We start from the raw sequence: 23,894 nt of genomic DNA, 5'->3' as shown, positions 1-23,894 counted from the left end.
TTAGAAAATAACATGAACTAATAGTAAATACACATATTTGCATGTATAATAATTAAGTGCTAATCTTCTTAAGAAAGTCTCTATGTAAGCAATGAGACATGAATTGGACCTTGTTGGATAGAAGTGAAATAAATAGGTAAAATAGAGGTAGGCGTTTTGCAGAAGAATGCAATATCAGAAGAAAACTTTAGATCTGGAAATTAGTTTGACATAGTTCTGGGACTTTACCAAAACCAGTAAGACACACAAGAGACAAGAATAAAACCAGTGACAAATTGTAATGTTCAATGTTCCCAAATTCAGTGTTTCATTTAGTGAAGATAGTTATACAAACTTGTACCATAAAAGAGATGAGAAAAATAATGCCAAAGTCATATTTTCTTAGCATGCAACATTTGTATCAAGTTTGAACCAATGTTTGTATGTGATGCTTATTATTTTGACATAATATCTTTATTTTATTTATTTGTATGTGGTACTAAGGATCGAACCCAGTGTTTCACATGTGCTAGGCAAGTGCACTACCACTAAGCTACAACCCCAGCCCTGTATGTGATGCTTATTATGTAACAGGCATTGTTCTAACATCTTTGCATATATTAGCTCATCAATTCTCATAGCAGCCTTATGAAGTATTAATATTATCCCTAGGTGAGCAACTAAGGCACTGTGAAGGCATAACTGGTAAGCAAGGCAAGCAAAATTTAAACATGTATAATATGTATCTAGGTATGTATTTATTTATTTATTTATTGTCAGTCTCGTTGACTGACAAATTAAAATGATGGGCATCGTCATTTTCTGCCACCGCAGTTTTAGAAGTGAGTGATTAAATGGTTATCTCTGTGTAGCTTTTAAGAAGTACTATTACTAGGTGATATCAATATGTTCTCTCCTTTCTTCATTAAGGGTAAAAATAAAAAGAGAGAGAGTAAAACTTTGTATTTTCTAGAAGATGGGAATTGAACATTTATATAATGTCTACCTTTCCAGTGACTCCACTTGGATGTGATTTATTTTACTCTCTAATGTGGCCAGACAATAATTAGAACACAGTATTTGTAAGATAGAAAAATAAAAACCAATGAGAAATTGGTTTTACTTGCAAATGAGTAACATCCCAACAAATCTTATTACAAAAGTCAGGTGTACTAAAACTGAAGACTTTTTCTTAGTGGTGCACTTCACGTAGACATGAAATTTTTTTACAAACATGATGATTCTTAAAATATCTATGGTTGATAAATGGCAAGTATGGTTTTGTTCCTGTTTTGCAGATGGAATTACTATGGAAATATAATATGACTTCCCTTGGATTATATGGCAAGCCACCAAGGGAACAAAGGCAGGAAAAACAATACAGGACTGATGGAACTTGATGGAGGGTTTTCCTCTCAACAGTACTGAGGAAAATCCTTGATGTCACAAGTGTTAGTACCTATTTCTTGAATAGTTATCTTTTATTGTGGCTGTAGGTTGTTTTAAATGACCACATCTTTGTGCTTCTGGGTTTTTTATTTCCAATCAACCCCCCGCCATGTGTGTGTATGTGTGTGTGTGTGTGTGTGTGTGTGTGTGTGTGTGTGTGTGGTCTCTCTCTCAGTGCTAGAGATTGAACTCAATACCTCTTACAAGCTAGCACTCTACCACTGATCCACATTCACATCCCTTTTGATTTTATTTTTGAGATAGAGTCTTACTACATTGCCCACTCTGGCCTCAAACTGGTGATTTTTCTGCTTTACCCTCCTATAGGCACGTACCACCAGGCCCAGCTCCAGTCTCCTTTTGATGAATTTTTTTAGCCCTTATATTTTAAGACAATATATTATATGTTTTCATCCATTTATTTCAGGAAAGTCATTCACTGAAGACCTTCTTCTTAGCTGTGATTCTTTCTGTTTTTACAATGCTATTTATTTTTATGTAATTTTTATGACTTATTCTCTGTAGACTGGTAATGGTTCCTCTGACTAAACGTTTCTAACTTTCCTCACTTGCTACTTTCTCTTCATTGTCTGTGCATCTTCTTTATTTTGTTCTCCAAATCTTCACTTCTTCCTCCTCCTTACTTTTATCACTCTGTCTCTTGTGATTGGACACACACTCATACACACACACACATGTGCACACATATACACATTCTTCTTGTCTTTGGTAGAACTGTTCTAATAAATTTTCTTGAATGTTATGGCAGATTCCCTTACATAGCTGGAAATGTGCTCAACATGATTATCATAACCAAGATTTGCTGCTTTGGGTCTTAATATATACTAAGAAATTCCCACCTATACCCTAGAACTTCTTTAAGCTGTGAGCCATTTTTATTCTGAGTGACAGGCATGACTATCAGTGAGAACTCTTCTGTTTGCCCTTTTAGAAGCAGCCTCATGCTATTCAAAATGTATGAAGTTTTAGAGGCTGAGCCTATGCCAAAATGAATCTTGCCATGGAGGCCACAATGTTGGGGTTCTTAACTGTGTTTGGCCACTCCAAAATAATTTTGAATGACATTCTTGACCCTATATGTACATTATATTCCTAGGGTCTACCAATTTTATTAGATTCTGGACTGAGATCTAAAGATACCTTTTCAAGAGCAATAATATGACCTAGCAAACTAAGATGAAATTCCCTCTGAAATTGTATTTCTGTGTTTTAGCACTATCTTACCGACTTTGGGTGAGTCACCTAGCTTCTATGTACAATTTTTAATCTTAAGATGGAAGTTATATTACTGACTTTCATCATAAGCTTCCCTTAAGAGAAAAAAAATCCATTGCAATGACAAACAAGCTTTCTGAGGCTGAAACAATAGCATGTAAAGCTTAAAACCTGAAGTCTCTCAAATTTATTTTCTTAAAATCTCTTCAGGGCAAATATGAACAGACACCCAAAAGAAACAAAAAGGGAACTAGATCAGAAGATTTGAAAGTCTATAGCAAACTGGCGTTGAACTGGAAATTAGACCTAGACTTTTGCATTCCTGATTAAATATTCTTTCTATAAGAAAACACTACCTCATAAAAGGTGCCCTTAAATTTTTAAAGATTTAAGGTGAGTTGCTGTCACCTTTCTCTTTTCTGCCATGCATTTTATAGAAGCTTTTCGTGTGCGTGCTAACCATTCCTGGCTATGGGAAGCAATTAAGTTTGTTCTTAGTTTGTATCTGAAAATTGAGAATATTTCTGCATTGGATGTTTTATCAAATAAGTTTTTGTAGACAATAAAGTTCAAAGATAGGGCAATCATACTCTCCTCATTTCTGTGTGCTGACACTATGCCTGGCATATATGTTGCAACAGCTGATATAAGCCCACCTGACTACTCTTTGGGGAGAAATTCAAATGAATAAATATTTTCCATCTGTCTTCTACATCTACGCCATAGTGCTCAGAGTTAGAGTAGGTAAGGGGTGAATAATACATGGTTCTTGACCTTACAGAGTCCTGTTGTTGCAGTATTTTATAATCTAATTGTGAGCCACATTTGTCCTCATCTAAAATGAAGGCACCAGAGATACCCTCAAAAAGTTACCTAAAACATCAAATATTTATGCAGGGATTGGCAATGACCACTAAAACCCCACGACATAATGGATCTATTAGGATTATAGATGAGAAGGGCTAGAGATGTAGACAAGAGCATTTGTCTAGCATGCATGAGGCCCTGGATTCCATCTCTAGCACCAGGGGGGGAAAAATGGGTGGGGGGAATGGATTATAGATAGGAAAACCTTTGAAAACCTAAAACACACACACACACACACAAAGTTACAATGTGAAGAGTATGATGACTTTTGTATTTTGGGAGCAGGAACCCTAGAAAAGCTTTAATCAGCAGTGTCTTAACACCTACCATCATGTGGTAAATTCTAGTTCAGCTTCTCATTGCTGGTGTCCTTAGTCCCTGGGGAATACCCATTTGTGATAAACTTGAAAATATAGTTTTTGATGATGAAAATATGAACTTCCAGCCTTCATTCAGGCCACTGGTTCACATAGATTTTGAAAGTCACTATATTCTGCAGCAATACATTTTTGATGAACTACAATGGGTGCAGTGTTCTGATTTTTCTCTCTTTTCTTAAAGAGAAAGCAAGATATTCTCTCTGAGGAAACATTATCAACAAAGTCAGCATAAGAAATATAAAGTCTTTTCCTTATGAAATTAATTTGGCCTTTTTGGCATTCTTTTTGAGGTGCACAACATCTTGGCAACTGCTTTGGTTTAAAACTCTGCATGATTTGGGAAAAGCACGTTTCAGAATGTTTAATTCAGCGATACAAAAGGCACTAATGAAATATGCATGTATGAATTTTATATCATATTAGTTCCCTCTTTCTTGAAATCTGAATAAAAGCCAAACATCTGGATTATGTTTGAAAAGCCTGAATTTCCAATTTTCAGAGAGATCCAATCTATTTTGACATTGCACACTTAGCCTTAACATTTACAGTGTGCTATTAACATTACTTGCAATTGTAGAAAAAAAAATCCAGATTTAAACAAACTTGGTGCCTCCTAATGCTAAAAATATATCTATATTTGAAATGGCTGCTGCTGCACAACGTTCCCATCCATAGTTTAGGCTTCATCAGCATTTCCATTATAAATACTTGCATTGAACAGGCCTATAATTCAGCTATAAAGATATGGGTTGGCTTTGATATATAAATTCTCCTGTGATTGTATGTTAAAACAACAAATAGCAGTCATGTATTACTTAGTTTGAGAAACCATTGATTGGCTTAGTGTTTTCTGAAACCCTCAAATATTCGGAATACTTCATGGTCAGCCAAAGAAGACATAGCCTTCATGCTTTGAGAATTCATTCTTCAAATTTATAAGACAAATAACAAGATTTCTGTTTTTATATTTGGGTAGATTTTTGGCAGATAGACTAAAGTCAAGGGAATATTTATAGTCAGAGTTTAGGGAAGGAAATAAAGTTATCAGTACTTTATCTCATTTTATCCTCATAGTTTATTTAATAAAATTCGGCTAGTCAGTCAAGTCTTAGTGGATGAAGCAAGAAGTGTAATGTCTACACAAGAGGTCAATGCAGTGAATACAGAATGCAGTGTTGAAGTTTGATAATGATAAACCTTTGCTGAACTTTAATTTACTACTCTTAAATTTTTACTGGATTTCTGATAGCACGTACTAGCTAAATTCTTTTACTACATATAGAGAATAGCTAAAGTCTAAATTTTCCATTTTAATTCTTATTTTGCTTATTTAATTTTGCTTGATTTAAGAGATTCATTAAATTATATAGTTCCCAAAGAAACAAAAACAAATGTGTCTGGAGGTATTTGTTTAGAGCGGGGGGATAGAAAACACAGGATGCTATTTTAAATTGGTAACTTTTTAAAAATGTTTTTTCAGTTGTAGATGGACACAATACATTTATTTTTATTTATTCATTTGTTTGTTTGTTTGTTTGTTTGTTTATTTATTTTTATGTGGTGCTGAGTATTGAACCCAGTGCCTTACATGTGCCAGGCAAGGGCTCTCCCACTGAGCTATAATCCCAGCCCCAAATTGGAACCTTTTTAAAAGGAGAAAACTGATTTTTATTACATTTATTTCTATTCTACTTTTTTTCCACCCTAAGTTGCATACTCTAACAGATATTATGTAATTACATAACTATTCTCACTGTGTGCTGACAAGACATTCTAACAGCTCTGATATGGTGCATCATAATAAAACCATAATTAGAGCAGTCATGATGTATTATGGCAATGAGCTACATCATCACTGAAGTGCATTGGAATGCACAGAAAACTTATCAAGAAGTATAGATTTGGAATGTAGTGTAGCACAACCACAAAGTTTCATAGCCTGGAAGAGAAAGTCCATTATGCCCATGCTGCTGGTATCAATGGTTATAATGCATTTATTAGATATCTGTTGGAGAAAGGTCTATATTGGTGGAAGGAAATTTTTGAGAATGGCATTTGAAAGAGTATGTCTTTGAAAAAAAGTCTCAGGAAGGACCTTGCTGAAATAAGGATCTAACTTCCTAAGTTCTATAGTAGAAGGCTCCTAGTATATATTTATCAAATAAAAGAACTTGAAATTTTTCATTAAATACCTCAAATCCAATTAAATGCTCCACTAAAGTAGGATATATTGAAAATTGTTTCAGAATTTTTAGTTAACCTATTTTGGTTCTCTATATCTTGAGCTTAAATTGTATAGTTTACATTTTATGTGGTTCTGTCCGTTGCACCATTGTTTTCTCCCAGGTTTCCTGCATTAGAATCTTATATCTGCATCTTGTTAAAACAAGTAACATCTTTATTTGGTGGGTTTTGATCTTGACATTTCTTCTACATCAAATAAAATGATTGCTGTGGTTGATCTAGTAGATATGAACCCAAAGAAGCTCAACTTTCTAAAACAGAGAGGAACTTTAGACTCCATTTTCCAAGCCAGTTCTCATTCAGTGCCTTATTATTCCATAAAATATCTCAGCCAAGTATACTTCTGGTCTCTGCCTTCATACCTCTGGTGAATGGGAACTCACTGTCTCTCCCATGCTGTGTTCTTACTCATGCTTTGGCCTTTGATCCCTAGTCCAATCTCTTAAGACCAAATGGAACAAATTGATATTTTTTATGTGAAAGTCCTCTAAATATTCAGCCAGCTAACATGTCTTCTGTCTGAATAGATCTAGCTTCTTCAATAGCTTTCCCATTGAATAAGGATCTTCCTTTGGACATTTAATGCATCGTCTTGACCTTGTATTTGTCTCAATTTAGGCCCCCCCTTTTTTACATATACTTTCCATTGTTTATTGATTCATAGTGAACCTAAAGGCAATTGAAGCCTAGTTACCTGTGTCCTTTATGTAGTTGTTACATATTTATCTTTTTGATGAGGGTAGGATGGGTTGAGGGTGGTTATTAATTCTGTAAGGCTTGACATTTGCCATTTCTCCTTCTTAGATTTAATTTATTATGCCATCATCTTTTGTTCCCTTTAGAGTCTACTATTATCATCTGGCATAGACAATATGAAGTATTTGCCTATGGATTCACATCCAAGTCAGAGGCATAGTTTGGCTTGTATAATTTTAAGAAGTTTTAATGCAAAATATAAACAGATTTCACATAAAAAGATGTATTTTGGCTTAACTTAAAAAACACACCTAGTCATACTGAAACCACATTGAAGCTATAATCTCATGTGATAATTAATAATTGGCATAACTGAATAACATTTGTCCTTTTAGATGGAGTGTATGTTCTCCTATCCACCACAGATCACTCTCCCCACTTATATCTCTTGTCATTACATCAAATATCAATAATAATCACATTTATGCACTGTTTTTTCTTCAATAGAGAAAGTAGTTCTCCTTTTCCGTGATACTAAGCAATAGTGAGAATATGATGAGGGAAGAGTGTCACGATACACAACTAAATCATTCAGGGTCATCCCAGGCAAATTTGGGTTGCAACAAAATAATTACATGGACAGACAGAAAATACCTTTTTTAATTAGGGTCCAGTGACGATTCGAGAATCGGAATTGGGGTTCCGTTGGAAAAAGAGAAATGAGCCACTGGAATTCTTTACTTTTATAGGGGGCACACAAGGGGATATTTGATGGAACCTTCTTTCCACAAAAGGTAAGGGGTAGTATTACAAAGGAACAAGAAGGCAGCCCACTCCACTGGGTAATGTCCACTCCCAAAGCTCAGCAGAGATGTGGAGTTAGGTATTTCCGCTCGCAGGGAAGCCAGTCTCCACATTTCCATTACTTGAAGCTAGGGGGCGCTCAGCTCCTATGTGGCAGCTCTCAACAGAAAAGGACTCATCTCTTTTACATTACCTGCTGGGTAGTAGTGTGTTGGATTTTGCTAGTAGTAACAACCACTGCTTTCTTGGAACTTGCCATTGTGGGAGTATTTATACCAGGGAAATTGGCAAACACTACAGATTAGGACATTGTCTTTCTTTTTTCTTCTTCCAGAAAACCAGTTTATTTGCATATAAGTACCTATAGATAATTGAGTTTATGATATAAATTATTTATTACTCTTTATTAATCAATGAGATTAGTATAATCTGTCAATTTGATCAACATACTGCATGCATGTTTTCCTTATCTAAGATACTGAATAAGACTGGACCAAAGAAGAGACCTGTTATAGCATAACATATCATTAAACAGTGATCTTTACTTATGGTTGTTCAACAGGTTTTCAGCAAAAATCCCTGCACTTTTAAGCTTTTAAGCGATTGCATCCCTCTGCTCACTTTATGCTTATGAAATCTAATGGAAGTACATACACCTGATCCATGAATTCATATCCTTGCTATAGGGATTTAAGTCATTAGATTTTGGGTTTATGTTGCTAGCAACTTAATTATGTTTAAAATCTGGTTAGTAGTGTAGTAAATAACTGGTATTGCTACAAAATTGCATTGAGAAGGTAATAGGATTGAATTTCTACACAAGTTGACACTCAATTAAAATTTCCATATATCCAGTGAGTTAGTCAGTTCTTGTCCAGGGAACTAAAGCAAATGCCTTCCTACTAAGCTGATCACTTCAAAACAGGCAAAATTTATAATAGAGTCAAATCAGGACTAAATGTATCAATGAAAACTGGAGTTTTGCTTATAGAATACAGATCAAAAGCAAGAAATAGACTACAAAGCACATGGGATGTTTCTTCCTCAAATTCCACTATTTTTATTGACTCTGGGGGAAAAAAAATAACACATTAAAACCTCCTTACTGAATTACTGTCCTAAACCAATAGATCCATTGGGCTTGTTCAGCTAAAAGCCACAACAGACTTTGTAATGCAGTGATGTAATCTTGGCTTTGTGTCATTTATATTCAACCTTAAAAAAAAAAAAAAAAACAATTTTTCTGAATAGACAGGCTGACAACAATATTGTTCAGTGTGGGTTTTTATTTGGATTCCTTCCAAACGGTTCACATGCCTTCACAGTAACACATCATGCTTGCTTACGTTTTTTTTTTTTTTTTTTTGCCTGAATTCTAAAGTTTTCTTCTTTTACTAGCTTTCTGTTTTTCTTTTTAAGGTCTCAGTTATGTTTGTAAAACTAACCAGCTCCACCACAAAATTAGGATGTATCTTGCAGAGAGCATTCATTTTACTTTTTGCATATTTTTCCCGAGGTCATGTCAAGGTTAGTTTGAATTCCATCCTACATTAAGACTTCTTTCACAGCTATTTAGCTCGGCAGCCTACTCCCCGCTGGGGTCTGCCCCTTGGGCACGTCAAAGCTTCAGACCTGACAAATCACACACAGATGAAGCTGTACAGTTTTTTAAACAGTTTCATCAGTAACTTTTTTTTTCTTTTTCACTATCCTCCTTCATGGTATGATTTTTTTCCTTCTGAATTACCATTTCAGTAATCGTTGATTTCTATTTGAGACAGTTTGTTTTTACATCAGAGTTACAAACTAGCAATATCATTTATTTTACACAAATGTATACTAATAACCTTCTAGGTGCCAAGACTGCAGACTACATTCTTGACTAGTAAAACTGTAATTGTATTATTAAAATCTATTTGGAGTTAAGAAGCTAATTGTTGGAATATCACAGAGTTTACCGGAATCAGAAAAAAAAAGGCAACCATAAAAATGCATTCAGTTATAACCTATTATGAGTTGAGCCTGGAAATGTTTCTCAAATGGTTAGTAATATGCTCTTATCAGTATTTTAGCAAATTGTGAAACTAATGGTGCAACTCCATTTCCTGTTTAATTGATGAAGTTAAAGTGCTTGGCTGCTAATGAGTGTATTAGCCAACAGTGTCCCCTTTACAGGCTTAAGTAGATCAGGATTTTTTAAAAGCAGCTTACTATCCTTATTTTTATGGGCTGAAAAATATTGAATGCCACAAAATTGCTAGATCAACTGAAGAAATGGTGTAATTATTGCTGTATGGTCATTTTGTCAATGTCAAGTGACCAGATTATGGTTTTCTAGTTTCCTCTGTAGAAAATAGTTATTTTCTCTTACAAACCATGGGCTTTTCATTATATTTTCATTTAAAACAAACAACACCTGAAGATCTTAACTGCAGACTAAGCTGAAAACTGAGGGAGAAAAATAATATTTAAATGATTCTCTTCTGTCCTCTTTTACAGTTAGCTCAGCATGAAAGTACCCAATGAAGGTTCTATAAAAGGTTGCTTGGTTGAAACTAATTAAAGACAGGTCTAAATAGAAAAAGAAAAGAAAAAGGGATCAAAGGAATTACATTAGGTGTCAGGATGTTGTTTGGGGGACACTTTATTTAATTTTTGTGATTCTGTACCAGGAAAATGTGAAATTCTAAAAATGTCCATTTTGGGCCATAATTCTACATTTGTGTTATTTTTGCAATAAGATACATGTCAACAGGCAAACATCTTGAAGAAATCATTTCAGCATTGGCACGTTAACACATTATGGTGAAAAGAGAGGCTTGTGCTTTTCACGCAGTGCATTTCAGTCTTCAATTAACGTGAAAGCACTACAATGCCTATGCAACTTCTCTTGCCTAGTGGTGGACCATTTATCATTGCAGTTTTACATTGACCTTGACACCCACTTCATTAGAATAAAGATTGTCTACCATTTAGGTTACATTGTTCCTCTGCACAGAGACCCCATGCAAATTTCTGTTCAGATAGAAGAGCTGCGAGGCTGTCAGAGGTCATCTGCATTAAATGATTGCAGCTATTTTCCAACTGCTTCTTTTCATTCTACTCAATTCAGGCTAGGAGGATCAATCAAGTCCTCTGCCTGAAACAGTGGGACTGCTGGGAATATAACTGTTTTTGGTAGTAGTGGATATGCCCTAAACAGTATTAAATATTTAATATAAACTCATTAAAGGCCATGCAGAGGCTTCAGAAAGATATCAGATTTCTGGAAATATCTAAGGGGCTAAAGAACCTTTTTAAAAAATAAATAGATTAATAATGATCAATTTTGTAATTTTAAAGGGTATAATCACAATATTTCTTAAACTTCATGAATCTTTCCTATATAGGATGTGTTTTTTCTCATCCTTGACATGTGCCTGTAAGGGAAGAGATAGGCAGGCTTGCTGTTCATATGCAGTACTTTACATGAAATTGACATTAAAAGTTTTCAGGCTTGTGCTTTTATTTTTATTTTATAATGAAAAATTCTTCTCCAGCTATATTTATTTTAAAAGGCTTAGATATTTGTTATGTAAAAGAAATGATTGGAGAAATAAGTTGCCAGATCTCCTACTTAAGTTTCCTGAGTGATATAATTGGAATTAAATTATTAATGGGAGATACTTTTAAAAAGATTGTTTTATGATCTTCTATTAGGGAATTTGCAATTCATTTTAATATTTGTAGTTTGATTTATATTAAAGATAATGCAATCTATGTCCAATTAACAATACATGGCCAATGTAATGTGATTTCCAGATCATGCAAATGGAATAAGCTAGAAGAGGGGGGGAAACTCAATTCTTAACCTCAGATGTAATTTGCTGTGCGAGTTCTGGCAATTTTAAATGACATTGCACTTTTTAATTTTTCCAAAGGCTCAGCAGCAAATTTATCCCAATCAAGAAAGCCTATTATTAATTTACAAGGACAATTGTAGGAGTCTTTATAATTTCTCTGTGCAATTATTCGCCATAAATGCTAATGGTAAAATACAAGTCGTTTGTAAGAAATGACAACTATTATTTGTCTTGGCCTGAACCCTCTTCTTCAATTTTGAACATCTTCCCCAAGTGTTGGTGATCCTGACTCGTTGTGAAGCATCACATGCTTTGTGAGATGCTGGACATTGGTCTTCAGAAAAAGGAGGCAGCACAAGAGCTGCTGCAAAGGCAACACTGGCCTCTAGCAGTACAGCTGAGCTGTGGACCCTGGACTTTCATATAAAAAGACTCTTTGTTCATCACTGAATGGCATTAGGCATGGACTTGCTGAGGGGCCACCATGAAGCCTCCAATGAGAAGGGCAAACACTAGCCAGAGAACACAATGTGAGAGTCATAGACACATCCTTGCATTTTTGTGCAAAAAAATGCACATTTTCACCCATAATTTTGCCAGTAGTTTTGTGTTTCATATGTTCTGTGCATGTGCTGTCTTGTCAGTAGACTAAGATATTTTATTTTCTCAGTGTATTTTCTCCATCTATCTGCCTATCATGCGTATATGGGAAAGGTGATCATGCCAAACATTCAGGTATTTGAAGTGTTAAATTGCACCAGGAAAGATATTCAAATTTGATATTTTTATAGATCATTTTCCTTGTTTTAACTCTTCTAATATAAAGTCACATGAAGCCAGTTAAAAGTAATATATTACATGATATAAATACTCGAACCCTGATGACACAGAATTTGACAGTCCTATTCTAATAATCAAGAAAATGATTTGGTTTAATTCTTGTGTTTCTTGTAACCAGAGCTTCACTCTCTGCTCAGCAATGTCTGGTCTCTTTTCAGCATAACCAACAGAAGCACCATACAAAAGTCTTACAATGGATGTCTTAATCTCTCTGTGTGCTTTTAGAGCATTATTTTGAATTCCATCATGCTGCCTTTTTTCTTTCCTCTTCTGAAGTTTTATTACAACAGCAGAATTCCCAGGGAGCTTTGGGGGCAAGGTTCACATAATATAGCCCTGAAGTTTTGCTTAGGTGGGAGCCATCCCCCAATCCTGGCCATCTTTTGATGATCTTTCTATTTCAAAAAGATTCACTGGTAGAGTCTTATACATTAGCTGTATATAGTTTATTTTTTATTTTTTTATTTACTAGACAGTGAGCATCTACAACCCTTTCATGATGCTTTCTTTCTCTGACCTCACAGTGACAAGGCATCTTGTTCTTTAACATTGAGGGAGGCAGAAAAATGCTTGAGTTGCTCAATGTGTGCCTTCTATACCAGTTTCAAAATGGCTTATTCTTCTGGTTTCCATGGTGACAATTAACACTGTTTCAAGGCATTGTTCCAGTCTCCATTTGGGCAGAATTTTCGGTGTGATTTTTAACAAAAAAAAAAAAAAAAAAAAGGGTTTTAGAGGGGGGGAAAAAAAAGCCTTTAGCATAACTGTCAAAAAAGTTATCTCAATCAAGTCTGCATGCATTTCTAAGTATGTTTATTTCAGAAATCCCTGTTTTTGCTGGCTTTGTTTTATAATTCAGTTTATCATTTGTGCCTGTAAAAAGGAAACTCTTCAGTAAGAATTTCCTAAAAACTTCTTTAATTCATAGCTAGGCCAGTGAAATACTATTTCTGGTTATTTTTTAACTCTTTAAAAATTTTTTTTTATAGTTATATATACTGGATTAGCATTTAGGATAGTAGTGTCCTGTGTCTTTAATTTAGATCATTCACAAATCTATTAGGAGGATTCATTAGTCAAAATTGAATTGGCCAAGCAAATACACTTAATAATGTAAATATGCCCTTTCAATAGAGTATATTTTATTTTTGACTAGACAGAGAGGCCCACAGCAGGTGCTATGGGGAAATTAAATACTGGATGCTTATTTACCTTAGCACTCAAAAAAAGCCATCTGACTTTAACTTTGCTAATCTCATTTTTGGCTATTGAAGAGTAGTCTATATCATAACATCCCCAGACTACAGGACACAATGGGGCAGCCTCTGCTCACTTACTGCTGTGGGTGGAATGAATATGAAGATTAAATTATCTTTCCACCACAGGATAAAGTAGCCCTACTTGATAGCATGACTGAGGACAGATAGAGCTGGCTGTTATTGCTCCCCCTCTAATGCTTCTGGAAAGATGGTAGAGAAGAATAAAAACATACTATCGTCAACAAAAATATAACCCTTCTGGTATTATTACACATACAGCTTAAGACCCTAAATCATATCAAATCCAATATTTAGAGTGCTTCATAAATTAAAATATAAATATTTTTACCTTAAATTACATGACATTCTTTTATACATATACCAATATATCTAACCATTAGCTAGATTCTTTTAGATTTTATAGTTTGAAGACATTGTCCATCTATTATCTCTTTCATTGGGCTATTTATGTAGTAGGCTACATAGGGACAAGAGCATACATAAAGATAATATTTTTTAAATATAATAATCATTTTAGAAGATATTGATGTAACTACTTATAACCCATTTCAAATTAATTACTTTTTTTTTTCTGGTACTGGGGATTGAACCAGGGTGCTCTATCATTTAGATACATCCCTGGCCCTTTTTTATTTGGAGACAGGGCCTCTCTAAATTTCCCTATTAGGGAATTTGCAATTCATTTTTAATATTTGTATTATGATTTATATTAAAGATAATGTAATCTATGTCCAGTTAACAATACATGGCCAATGTAATACAATGTTCAATTAACAATACAATGGCCTTAAACTTGTGATCCTCCCACTTCAGCCTCCCAAGGAGCTGGGATTATAGGCATGTTTCACTGCATCTGGCAATTACTTGCTTTTTATATTTGTATTACTATAAAAATATGATTTTTGTGGGATACATCTAAACTGTTTTCTTTCTTGACAAATTTGCTGTGTAGGAGGTATTCAGAGTTGGGCTAAAGAGAAATGAGTTGTCACAAGTAAAAATGATAAATGGTAGAGGCCACTGCCAGGTGTCATAGCCAGAGGACTCCCTCTGTCAATTAACACATGTGGCATAAGTAAAAGATTTGAACAGGACTTTTCTGCCTCCCTGAAATACTGGTTCCCCCAACATTATGTCAAGGTCTTACCAAATTAGTTATGTAAATCTTTACATGGGAATCTGATTACATAAAGCATATTGGCCTCTTCTTCGGTTATCATTCTGACAAATAAATCGCTATCTGGGTTTCTAGAATACTTATTGAGTATTGAGTCCCCAAAACTCGAGTGGACAGTATGTTTTCTATATTAAAGTAACGTGGTCCTGGTAATTGCCTGTCATTAGAAAATGCAATCAGAGTTTCCCATGTATCACAGGCCAAATTCTGAAAGCGCTCTAAAGCAACCCTTGATTTTCTTCACTATGCATATTCATGTAATTTTGGATACTCTGACATCCTGATCAACATTCATTAATAATATGAAATGCTTTAAATCACCTCATTTAAAACATTTTGTTCTGTGATCCACAAATGACTAACATTTGGAGAAGTTTACATAATACAAATGATGTGCATGTTTAGTGTAAATGAAAGATTAAAATATGAAACTAAAAGTATGCAAACATATGCACGCAAATGCTGAAAATCTATTAACTGAAACAGTAATTTCATACCCTCTTTTCCTTTAAGCTGCTTCCAATTGTATTTTAGTTTAGGATTTTATATAATATCATGTTTCCAAGGTAAATAAAATTACCCAAGTGCTTGGGTATGTTTTGAACTCACTGATTAATGCTACTTTGCCCAGACAAAAATGTTTCATATTAGATCTGATAAGGGTGCTTACCTTAGGGCAACCTTGCTCAATTGGAGAAAAAGAGTAGTGCTACCATGGAACTCAGTGACCTAACTTTGGTGTTTCAAAGAAAGAAGTTTTGGAATTGCCATTATATTTTTAAAATATTCTAAAAATGTAAAGTATGTTTAATATTTTAAAGAGAATATAATTTTTCTACTCCAAGGTATTTTTACATATATATTTAAAAAATATAGCCATAGTTATTTATAGCTATCCATAAGACTTTCTAACTATGAGGTTATACAACTATAGTTATTTCAAGAGAATCACTATAGTAACTGTCACATTAAATAGCTCTTACATTATTTCCCTCAAAAAAATCTTTTAAGAGAGATCACTTCACAGTTTGTAGAATATGGAGTATATTGAGGAAGAGGATTCTGTAATCAACTGTAATTTTTGGAAACACTTTACAATGACCAATAAAGAGGTACAGTTTGTAATTATTCCTCAAACATTGATCTTTTTCCTCTCTATTTGAACCTCTTCCCTAAGCCCACATAGAGATTTTAAGTAAAAGAAAAATGGAAACAGAATGTTAATTGAGAACTCAGGCAACTTATAAGAAAGAAGTCACATCATTTTCATTGATAATTTTATTTAAACCACTGAGACTTATTTTGGGGACACATGAGACAGGCAGCACTCTGGAGCCAAATATTGATCAAAATTAACTGTAATATTAAATCCTACAAGACTAGATATTTTCCCGTTTGGGATGCTTTCAATTAAATATCAAATGCATATATAAACTTGATTTAAAAAGACATAAATCTTTGTCAACTCAATACATAAATTAGATATTTGTGTATATGTGCATAATATATATTTTAACTGTTTCTAGCAATATTCCTCAACCACTCAAGGTACTTAGTTTAAGTTCATTATCCTTACAAATTTTATTGGAAACAAAAACTTTCACACCCATAAGTATTACATACTCTGCTCAAAGATTTTTCTAAGAACACCTCTCTCCCTAATGATATCTCTTTCTTTCTTTTCATTTTAGCGATATAGTGTGGAAATGTCCATCAGGCACCTGAAAAAGACGGAGCTACTTAGTAAGGTTGAAGCTTTGAAGAAAGGTGGCGTTTTACTACCAAATGATCTCCTTGAAAAAGTGGATTCAATTAATGAAAAATGGGAACTGCTTGGGGTATTTGCATTTTTATTACTGTTTGTAGGTTATGTGTACATTTTTTGTGTAGTGAAGTACTCTATCTGTCTGATTTCTAATTTGAGGCACAAATATCTCTCTCTTTCAATTCACTACCTACATTTCAAACAAGCTATTCATGCTATTATGTGGAAAACACTGCTTTTCCTCTTCCGTTGATTTTTTTTTTAAATTCTGAGCTTGTCTCCTCTCAGATTTTAATAATTTTGGTTCTTTAATACATAAAAAGTAAGTAAAATATGCCATGTATTATGGGTATGCACCAAGTCAACTATAATACAGTATATCTGATATACACTGACTGTCATGCTTGAGTGAATGTTAATAGAATTTATTCTGAAGGTACATGTTAGAGACATCTACTGTTTAACTATTTACTGTACCCTTAAGATGAAAAGTGGAGTTGTCACTACAGCTTTCAAGTCCCACTAAAGCACCAAAACAAAGATGCAAATTTGACCCAAATCTGAAATGCAGAATTAAATCAGCCTCTGTTTTGTGCCTCAATTTCCAGCTCACTTTTAACAAAAGCAAAAAAAAGAAAAGAAAAGAAAAGAAAAGAAAAAAGTTTCATGTAATTCATTTCACGCAATGATGGGCTGGGTCTCAGCCAAAGACTGAGATGCAAGAATCTGGCAAAAAGGCAATCTAGAGATTCTGTTACCCAGAGACCAGGGTGGCACTGTGCAGGAGACAGTGCTGTCCTTTTGTTGGAAGACAGCAGAGAGAGAAGTTAACCTGTATTTTTTTCATCAGCTTCTCCCTTAAATTGCCTTCACTTCAAATCAAGGGTAAGCTAAATTTGTCAATTACCTAAATGATTAATTTGAACAGCTAAGTATGGGTGGTGTCAGTTATGGAGCCTAATTTTTCATGCCTTCGGTTTTTCTGCCTCTTTAAAATTATTTTTGAAGAAATAATACTCCAAAAATATTTTGAATTAGAAGCATTCCATGTACCTTGATGACTTGGAGAAATGCCAGCGTTGAGTTTATGTCAGGCTTAATCTAGGTGATTAAAAAACTGCAACTTTAAGTCCTTGGTTCTCATCTAAATTCTCTACACTCTGCAGTTGTGCAAAGTAACTTAAAATGTTAAAAGTTCTTACTCTAATCTATTGTTACATTGCCTTTTAATAGTAATTAATGTCTTCCACTTATGGTGATGTAAGTCAGAACCTACTAAATTTTATAGGATTCACTGATCTCAGACATGAGAAATGCGGTTAGTCTATGACATTTTAAAAGGTTGTTTATTAAATAGATAACAACAGCAACTTTATTTGCTTCATCAATAAACTGATAGTCTGTTGACATTGCATTTTAATATGTCTTTTGCTAATTTGATACATAACTAATATTTTTTAGAAAACTGTTCAGAGTATGTCGTTTATATTGCTTCCACCACAAAAATTTTAAATCAGCATCATATTGAAGAGAAAAAAAAAGATTGTTTAACTATCTTTTATGGATCAGATGCCTTAAAATGGTTGTGATTTTTGATAAAAATATCATTCAAATACAATACACCATTTTGCAGTGATTTGGGGGGAAGAGTAGAATGAAGGAAAGATTTTATAATACAAAACCTGTGCTACACTAACACCACCCAGGCATACTCTTTTAATTGGCTTGATTACATTTTAATTGGCATGAAAAAAATTAAAGACAAGGATTTTAACTTCTAACAATAGTAAAATAGAGGGATATGGTTTTTAATATTACTTTCATCTAAGGTGAACAGTGTGGAATGGAAATACATTAGAATGAAATGTCAGTGGTGCGTACAGTTTAATCTGTGAAATTTTGTCCCCTGTGCTGCATATTACTCTGTCTCAATTGCATATTAAACAACCCTATCAAGGCAGGCATTGGCATCTGCTGTGCTGACACAAATTGTGAATTAAATGAAATTGATGTCCTCTGTCGTATATTTATGAAGACGGACCATTCTCTGAAGTATTCTGTTTATGAAGAATTTATGATTGCAAACTGTTCCAGAACAAAAAAGTGGCAATAAATTCTTTTTTGTGACCCTACCCTCCAAGGGCATTGATTTCACCTCCTGCTGCTACTTTTGTTACAGCATAAAAACAATAGCTAAATCTGGATTCCACTGAGGGTCTTCAAATTATCAATATTTGCACCATGAAAATATAAGGGTGTTGCCAAGAAAGACTATTTTTCTGTTACAATCTCCTAAAAATACTATTTACAGAACACTACACAGCAGATGAATGTTTGTTGATTTAATTTTATTTGTGTTTTAAAGCTACTTTTGTAGGTTTAATTTATCATTATCGATTAAATCCTATTAATTCTACAAAGAGAGTGCTTTCCACCAAAGGAGGGAGAAAGAAAGAAAGAAAGAAAGAAAAGAAAAGAGAACCAGTTCCAAGGCACCTTCATGTCATAGTTGTTAATCTAAGTAGGCTTCTAGCAGAGTGACTTGGGCATTATTTTAACACATACAGTATAGCATCTAAGCATGCAAAATGCTAAGTGGGAAGAATTGTGGGGTTGAACAATTCCCCAGTCAAGTAAAAATCAACATCAGCACCAAGGAGTCTACTTCTTTTTAAATGTCCTCTGTCATATTGTTTGGGAAATTGTACTTCACAAAACAATAGAAGGAACTTAATTCTCTGCACAATCTACTCTTGGCCTCTTTCATATATTGATTAAACTCTGACTTCTATCTCTTAAACAGGATAGGATATGTAGAGAACTTTTTACTATAAATTCTTGTCATGAATATTCAAATGAATTTTTATCTATGACTATAGTGAAGTTTTGGACTAAATCTCCTTTCTGTTATAAAGGAAGGTATAAGTGGATGAGGTTTTCTTAAGCATCCACTGGCAGTCAGAAAAATGCACACTGTCTGAGAATTTGAATCCCAAATGGGATAGCAAGCTGGCCTAAACTAATTATCAGTAGTGAGGTGGAAGGTACTACTGGACACTTCAATGTAGCTCTTGTTAATGATTTTTTTTTTTTTTTTGCACCTGAGCTAATACATGATTTTGTTTTTGTTGTTGGTGTTTGTTTTGTTTTGTTTTGTTTTTGTTTTTGAATCTGATACATTAGAAAACCCTAGGAGAGAAGATCCAGGACACAATGGCAGGGCACAGTGGGTCTGGTTCACGTGACCTGCTTTCTCCTGAAAGCGGAAGCCTGGTAAGGCAGCTGGAGGTCAGGATCAAAGAACTGAAAGGGTGGCTAAGAGATACAGAGCTTTTCATCTTCAATTCCTGCCTGAGACAAGAAAAGGAAGGAACAATGAATGCTGAGAAACAACTGCAATACTTTAAGGTAATAAAAAAACAATCAAAGTTGATAAAAAGCTTTCTTTATGGTAGAGATGAAATATTTATCAACTACATAAAGTATTATGCCCATGTATCTATGGATCACTGTTTGCTTAAATGTTTCCTTGAATTTATAGATGCCTTCCACATTTCTTATATGCTAATGTCTATATGCGTATAAAGATAAACATCAAGCATATCAAATACACATTGTAGAAAAGTCTCTGCTACTTGTGTGTTTTATGCATTTCCTATTGAGGGAAGACTCTGGTAAATTAAAAGCAGATCAGCAAACACCCAAAGATTATTTGGGGACTTTGAAAGGTAGACCTAAATGTTCTATAAATAACTTGACTAAAAATAGTTTTATAAATTGGTCTGATCAAAGCACCTGATTTAATTTAAGGCCATTAATGCTGACAAAAAGAAACATAATTTTTACATATGGAAGAGTCAACTATGGAGGGCAGAAATAAAGTAAAAGAGGTTCCTACATTATAGTATATTCGATTGTAGGATAATACTTTCCTTAGCAACACAGCTGTTTTCATGTTCATGTCCATGGAGAAGCATTTCCCCTGGTTTGTTTCTATTCTTTACACAGTATCTATTCAAAAGCAGTTTAACATTTGAATATTTAATCATATAGTCCTAGCTTGTTCATACTGCTTGAACCCTCCTGAAAAGGTTGTAATTATTTGTGTTCTGGCTGGTATCAGCCTGAGGCTTTGGGGTTGTAGAATTTGAATTTTGTGGCTAGAAACTTTCTAGTGTGAAAGGTATTAAGAGAAACAGGACAGCTAAGAAACAAAGAACTTCTTGGGACCAAGCAACCATTTCTTCTCAAAACCTTCCAGGATCAGGTTTTATTCATCTCACCCCACCCAGCAATCTGTTAGAGAATTTAGTCCCCTGTGGTTCACCTTCCTTTTGCCATATAGGCAGGCTCATCTTGCTTCATGGTGGAACCCAGGAAGAGGCACTCTCAAAGTAAGGCCACAATATTTCCCAATAAATTGTCTACATTACACATTTATATGTTGTCTTGGTTGGAAACCTCCTCTTCTGCTGTTTAGTCGACAAGATCAAACTGAAAAGATCAAACATCTTGACAAGACAAGTGGGTTTTATAGTCTAAAACCTATTAGTACCCACACAATTTGTCATTTTTTACCTTTCCCACCAAAAAGTGTTATATCATAATTGTAAACAACAAGAAGTTTGTTCCGACCATTATTGATCAACCTATCTACTTATGTTTTATGTTTTATATATAGACCATTTGCTGTTACTTGCTATTACTATAGGTAGAAGCATGAAAGGCTCCACATTAATTTTGTTGTTTTTTCCACAGGACATTAGCTTTATACTTTGACTTTGAATAGTGACAACATTATTTTTAGTGAGGTCCCAGTAAAAATTTGAAAGAACTTCAGAAGCAAAGAGAGAAGGAGATAGGTGGAGGTGGGGGGCATTCTACTCTTTTGCTAAAGTTGCACTACCACTCTCTAGCCATTAGGGGAATAGTCACTACACCTAATTCATTATTTACCAAGTGCATTTTTGTAACTGAAAATAATCATAGAAGTTTTATTTCTAAACTACAGTAGAGACCATCACATGGTTTTGCCATTCTATTCTCTTCTTCAAAGACATGTATTTTTACCGTGGAGCATTCTTGTTTTCAGTGTCATTATTCATTAAACTGCTTTTATATCTCACTTTATTTAGCTACTTTAAAATAATACAATTATCACAGAGAATCTCCTATTCTAAAAAGTTAGAACTTTAAAAATAATGTATACATAATCATATGGTTCTTCATCCCCATTCCATCCACTGCTTTCTTCCCCTAAGTTTATCGTAATCCTGAACCCCATATTGATTATTCTCTTCCTTCCCTTTTATAGGAAAGTATATTTTTATTTCAGTTATTTTTCAATTTCTAAAAAGATAGTCTTGCTATAAATTGTCTTTCAGAATTTTTTCATTTACTAAATAATGACAAGATTTATTCATGTTGTTGAGTATGATACATGTATCTCATTTAATCCTAATAGCAACATAGGACTGCTATTTAGATCCTGATTTTTCATATGCAACAAAGGCACAGGAAGGCTAAGTCTTCTGTATCCAGGGTCACCTTTAATGCATGGTAGAATTGGCATTTTAAGTCCAGTAATAAGACTCTAAAGTCCATTTTCTGAACCACTATGCAAAATTAGTATTTATTGATATTCACTGAGTATCCTTCCATATCAGATGACTCAGAGAGAAAACTGGAACAGAACTAGGTTTCATTGTTTCTTTATGGCAGATTTATCAGTCACTGCTTTTAGCAGTTTGGCCAGAGTAGCAAATTAGCTTTAGCTACTGAAGATATTTGGGGGTTGGGAAGATAGTTGTGGTTTGAGCTTGAATTTTTATTCTATGTCAGTGCAAACTTCTTTTTTCTGTAATTTTTTAAATTGAAACTTTTCAAACTTTTAGAGGTGATAAAGCCCTAAAAATACTGATGATTTTTCTTTATAACCTTAAAGCTCTATTTCCTTTCTAAAGTTGAGCTTGAGGAGTTTGATCAGATAGTTAAAGGGATCTAGCATAGCATTTTCTTGTTTTTAAAGAAAAATTTATACATGTTTATAAATGTCTTTTATAGTGAGAATTTTAAATATTTCTAGTTGCTTTTCTTTGTATATGATTAATCAAGTGTTCTCTGTCTTACCACATTCATTGAAAGAGTGAAACCAAATATGTATAATAAATAATAACAATGTAATATGTTTATAACCTGTCAAAATCATAATTGGTAACAAGCATATACAGAATGAAAACTTCTTATTTGCCATAAATCCAAAAAGCAGATACCCTCTGCCTTTCTCAGTGATAAAATAATTCAAATATGAGAGCTGTTATAGAACCTTTATGTTTGAAAACTGCTGTGCTCTGACTCTTCCTGTGGGTTCCCACATCTCTTTCCATCATTGGTCACACAGAAGAGGGCAGACATTATCCATAGGCTTTAACTTTGTGGTCTCCATCTAAAAACCTCAGGCTTTTAAGACAACTGAATTCCTTTATATGACTCCGAGAGCAAAGATAGACAAATCATAGTGCACTATCCAGAAGAACAGGAAAGAGAGTGCTTCAGACCAAAAGGAAAGCCCTTCACATTGTAGAAAGAACTGCATTTCATATTCATAGCTTGATCTGGGATAGGACTAAAGATCAGGATCTTAAGTTTTTGGAAAAGGAAAAGCAACTGTGGATCGTTTCCTTTTTCATTAAAGCAGTAAGTATGGTACATGTGGAATTAGACACGAGAAAATTCTATCCAAAAAAGAAAGAGTTGAAGCCCAGCAACAGAGGAGAACGGAGGAGAAACATAAAGGTGTGAAGCCCTGGGACAGAAATGCAAAATTGGCAAGAAGTGAACACGATGACAACAAAATGCAGGAGAGCAAGCATATCAAGGATATAATGAGGCCAGCTGGCAAAGGGCACTGTAGAGCTGTGTGTGAGCAGCTTCAATGCCATTGGCTAGAAATCACTGCTTTTTAATGATGACCCTTCAGAGAGAAAAGAATATAATTATTTAATCATGTGTCCTTGCATCCCAAAACCAAACTCATTATTCTAAAGGCTCTAAATTGGGACAAAATTATCTGTCACTATAACTGCAAAAGTCCACAGTGCTAGCCTGGACCCAGAACCAGCCTGAGAAAGGCAAGTTTAGACCTGTCATAAGATCCTGTCATGAAGAAGGTGAATGAGTGGGATAGATTTGGTAACCCTGTCAGTGATTAATGCCCCAGATTTGCTTCGAAATTTAAATTTGACCATATACTCTTTTCCATGTTATTATACTTAACATGTACCATAATTATATAAGTTAAAAATTATGATCTCCTTCTCTTATGTGTATTTACAT

General features: G+C 34.2%; 1 protein-coding gene across 5 annotated transcripts in view; it reads left to right on the top strand.

Moving 5' to 3' along the window:
• Akap6 (A-kinase anchoring protein 6) overlaps positions 1 to 23,894 on the top strand; it is a 499,805-nt gene that overhangs the window by 392,163 nt on the left and 83,748 nt on the right. For all 5 annotated transcript variants that reach the window (XM_021724690.3, XM_040275774.2, XM_040275773.2 and 2 more), the window contains 2 exons: positions 16,486 to 16,632; positions 19,743 to 19,967. In XM_021724690.3, the coding sequence (XP_021580365.2) occupies positions 16,486 to 16,632; positions 19,743 to 19,967 (372 nt within the window). The remainder of the gene's footprint in view (positions 1 to 16,485; positions 16,633 to 19,742; positions 19,968 to 23,894) is intronic.

This window comes from Ictidomys tridecemlineatus, chromosome 5 (genome assembly GCF_052094955.1).
Source record: "Ictidomys tridecemlineatus isolate mIctTri1 chromosome 5, mIctTri1.hap1, whole genome shotgun sequence".
Lineage (NCBI taxonomy): Eukaryota > Metazoa > Chordata > Mammalia > Rodentia > Sciuridae > Ictidomys > Ictidomys tridecemlineatus.
The sequence above is the reverse complement of the archived record's forward strand: the minus strand, read 5'-3'. Positions and strand labels throughout refer to the sequence as shown.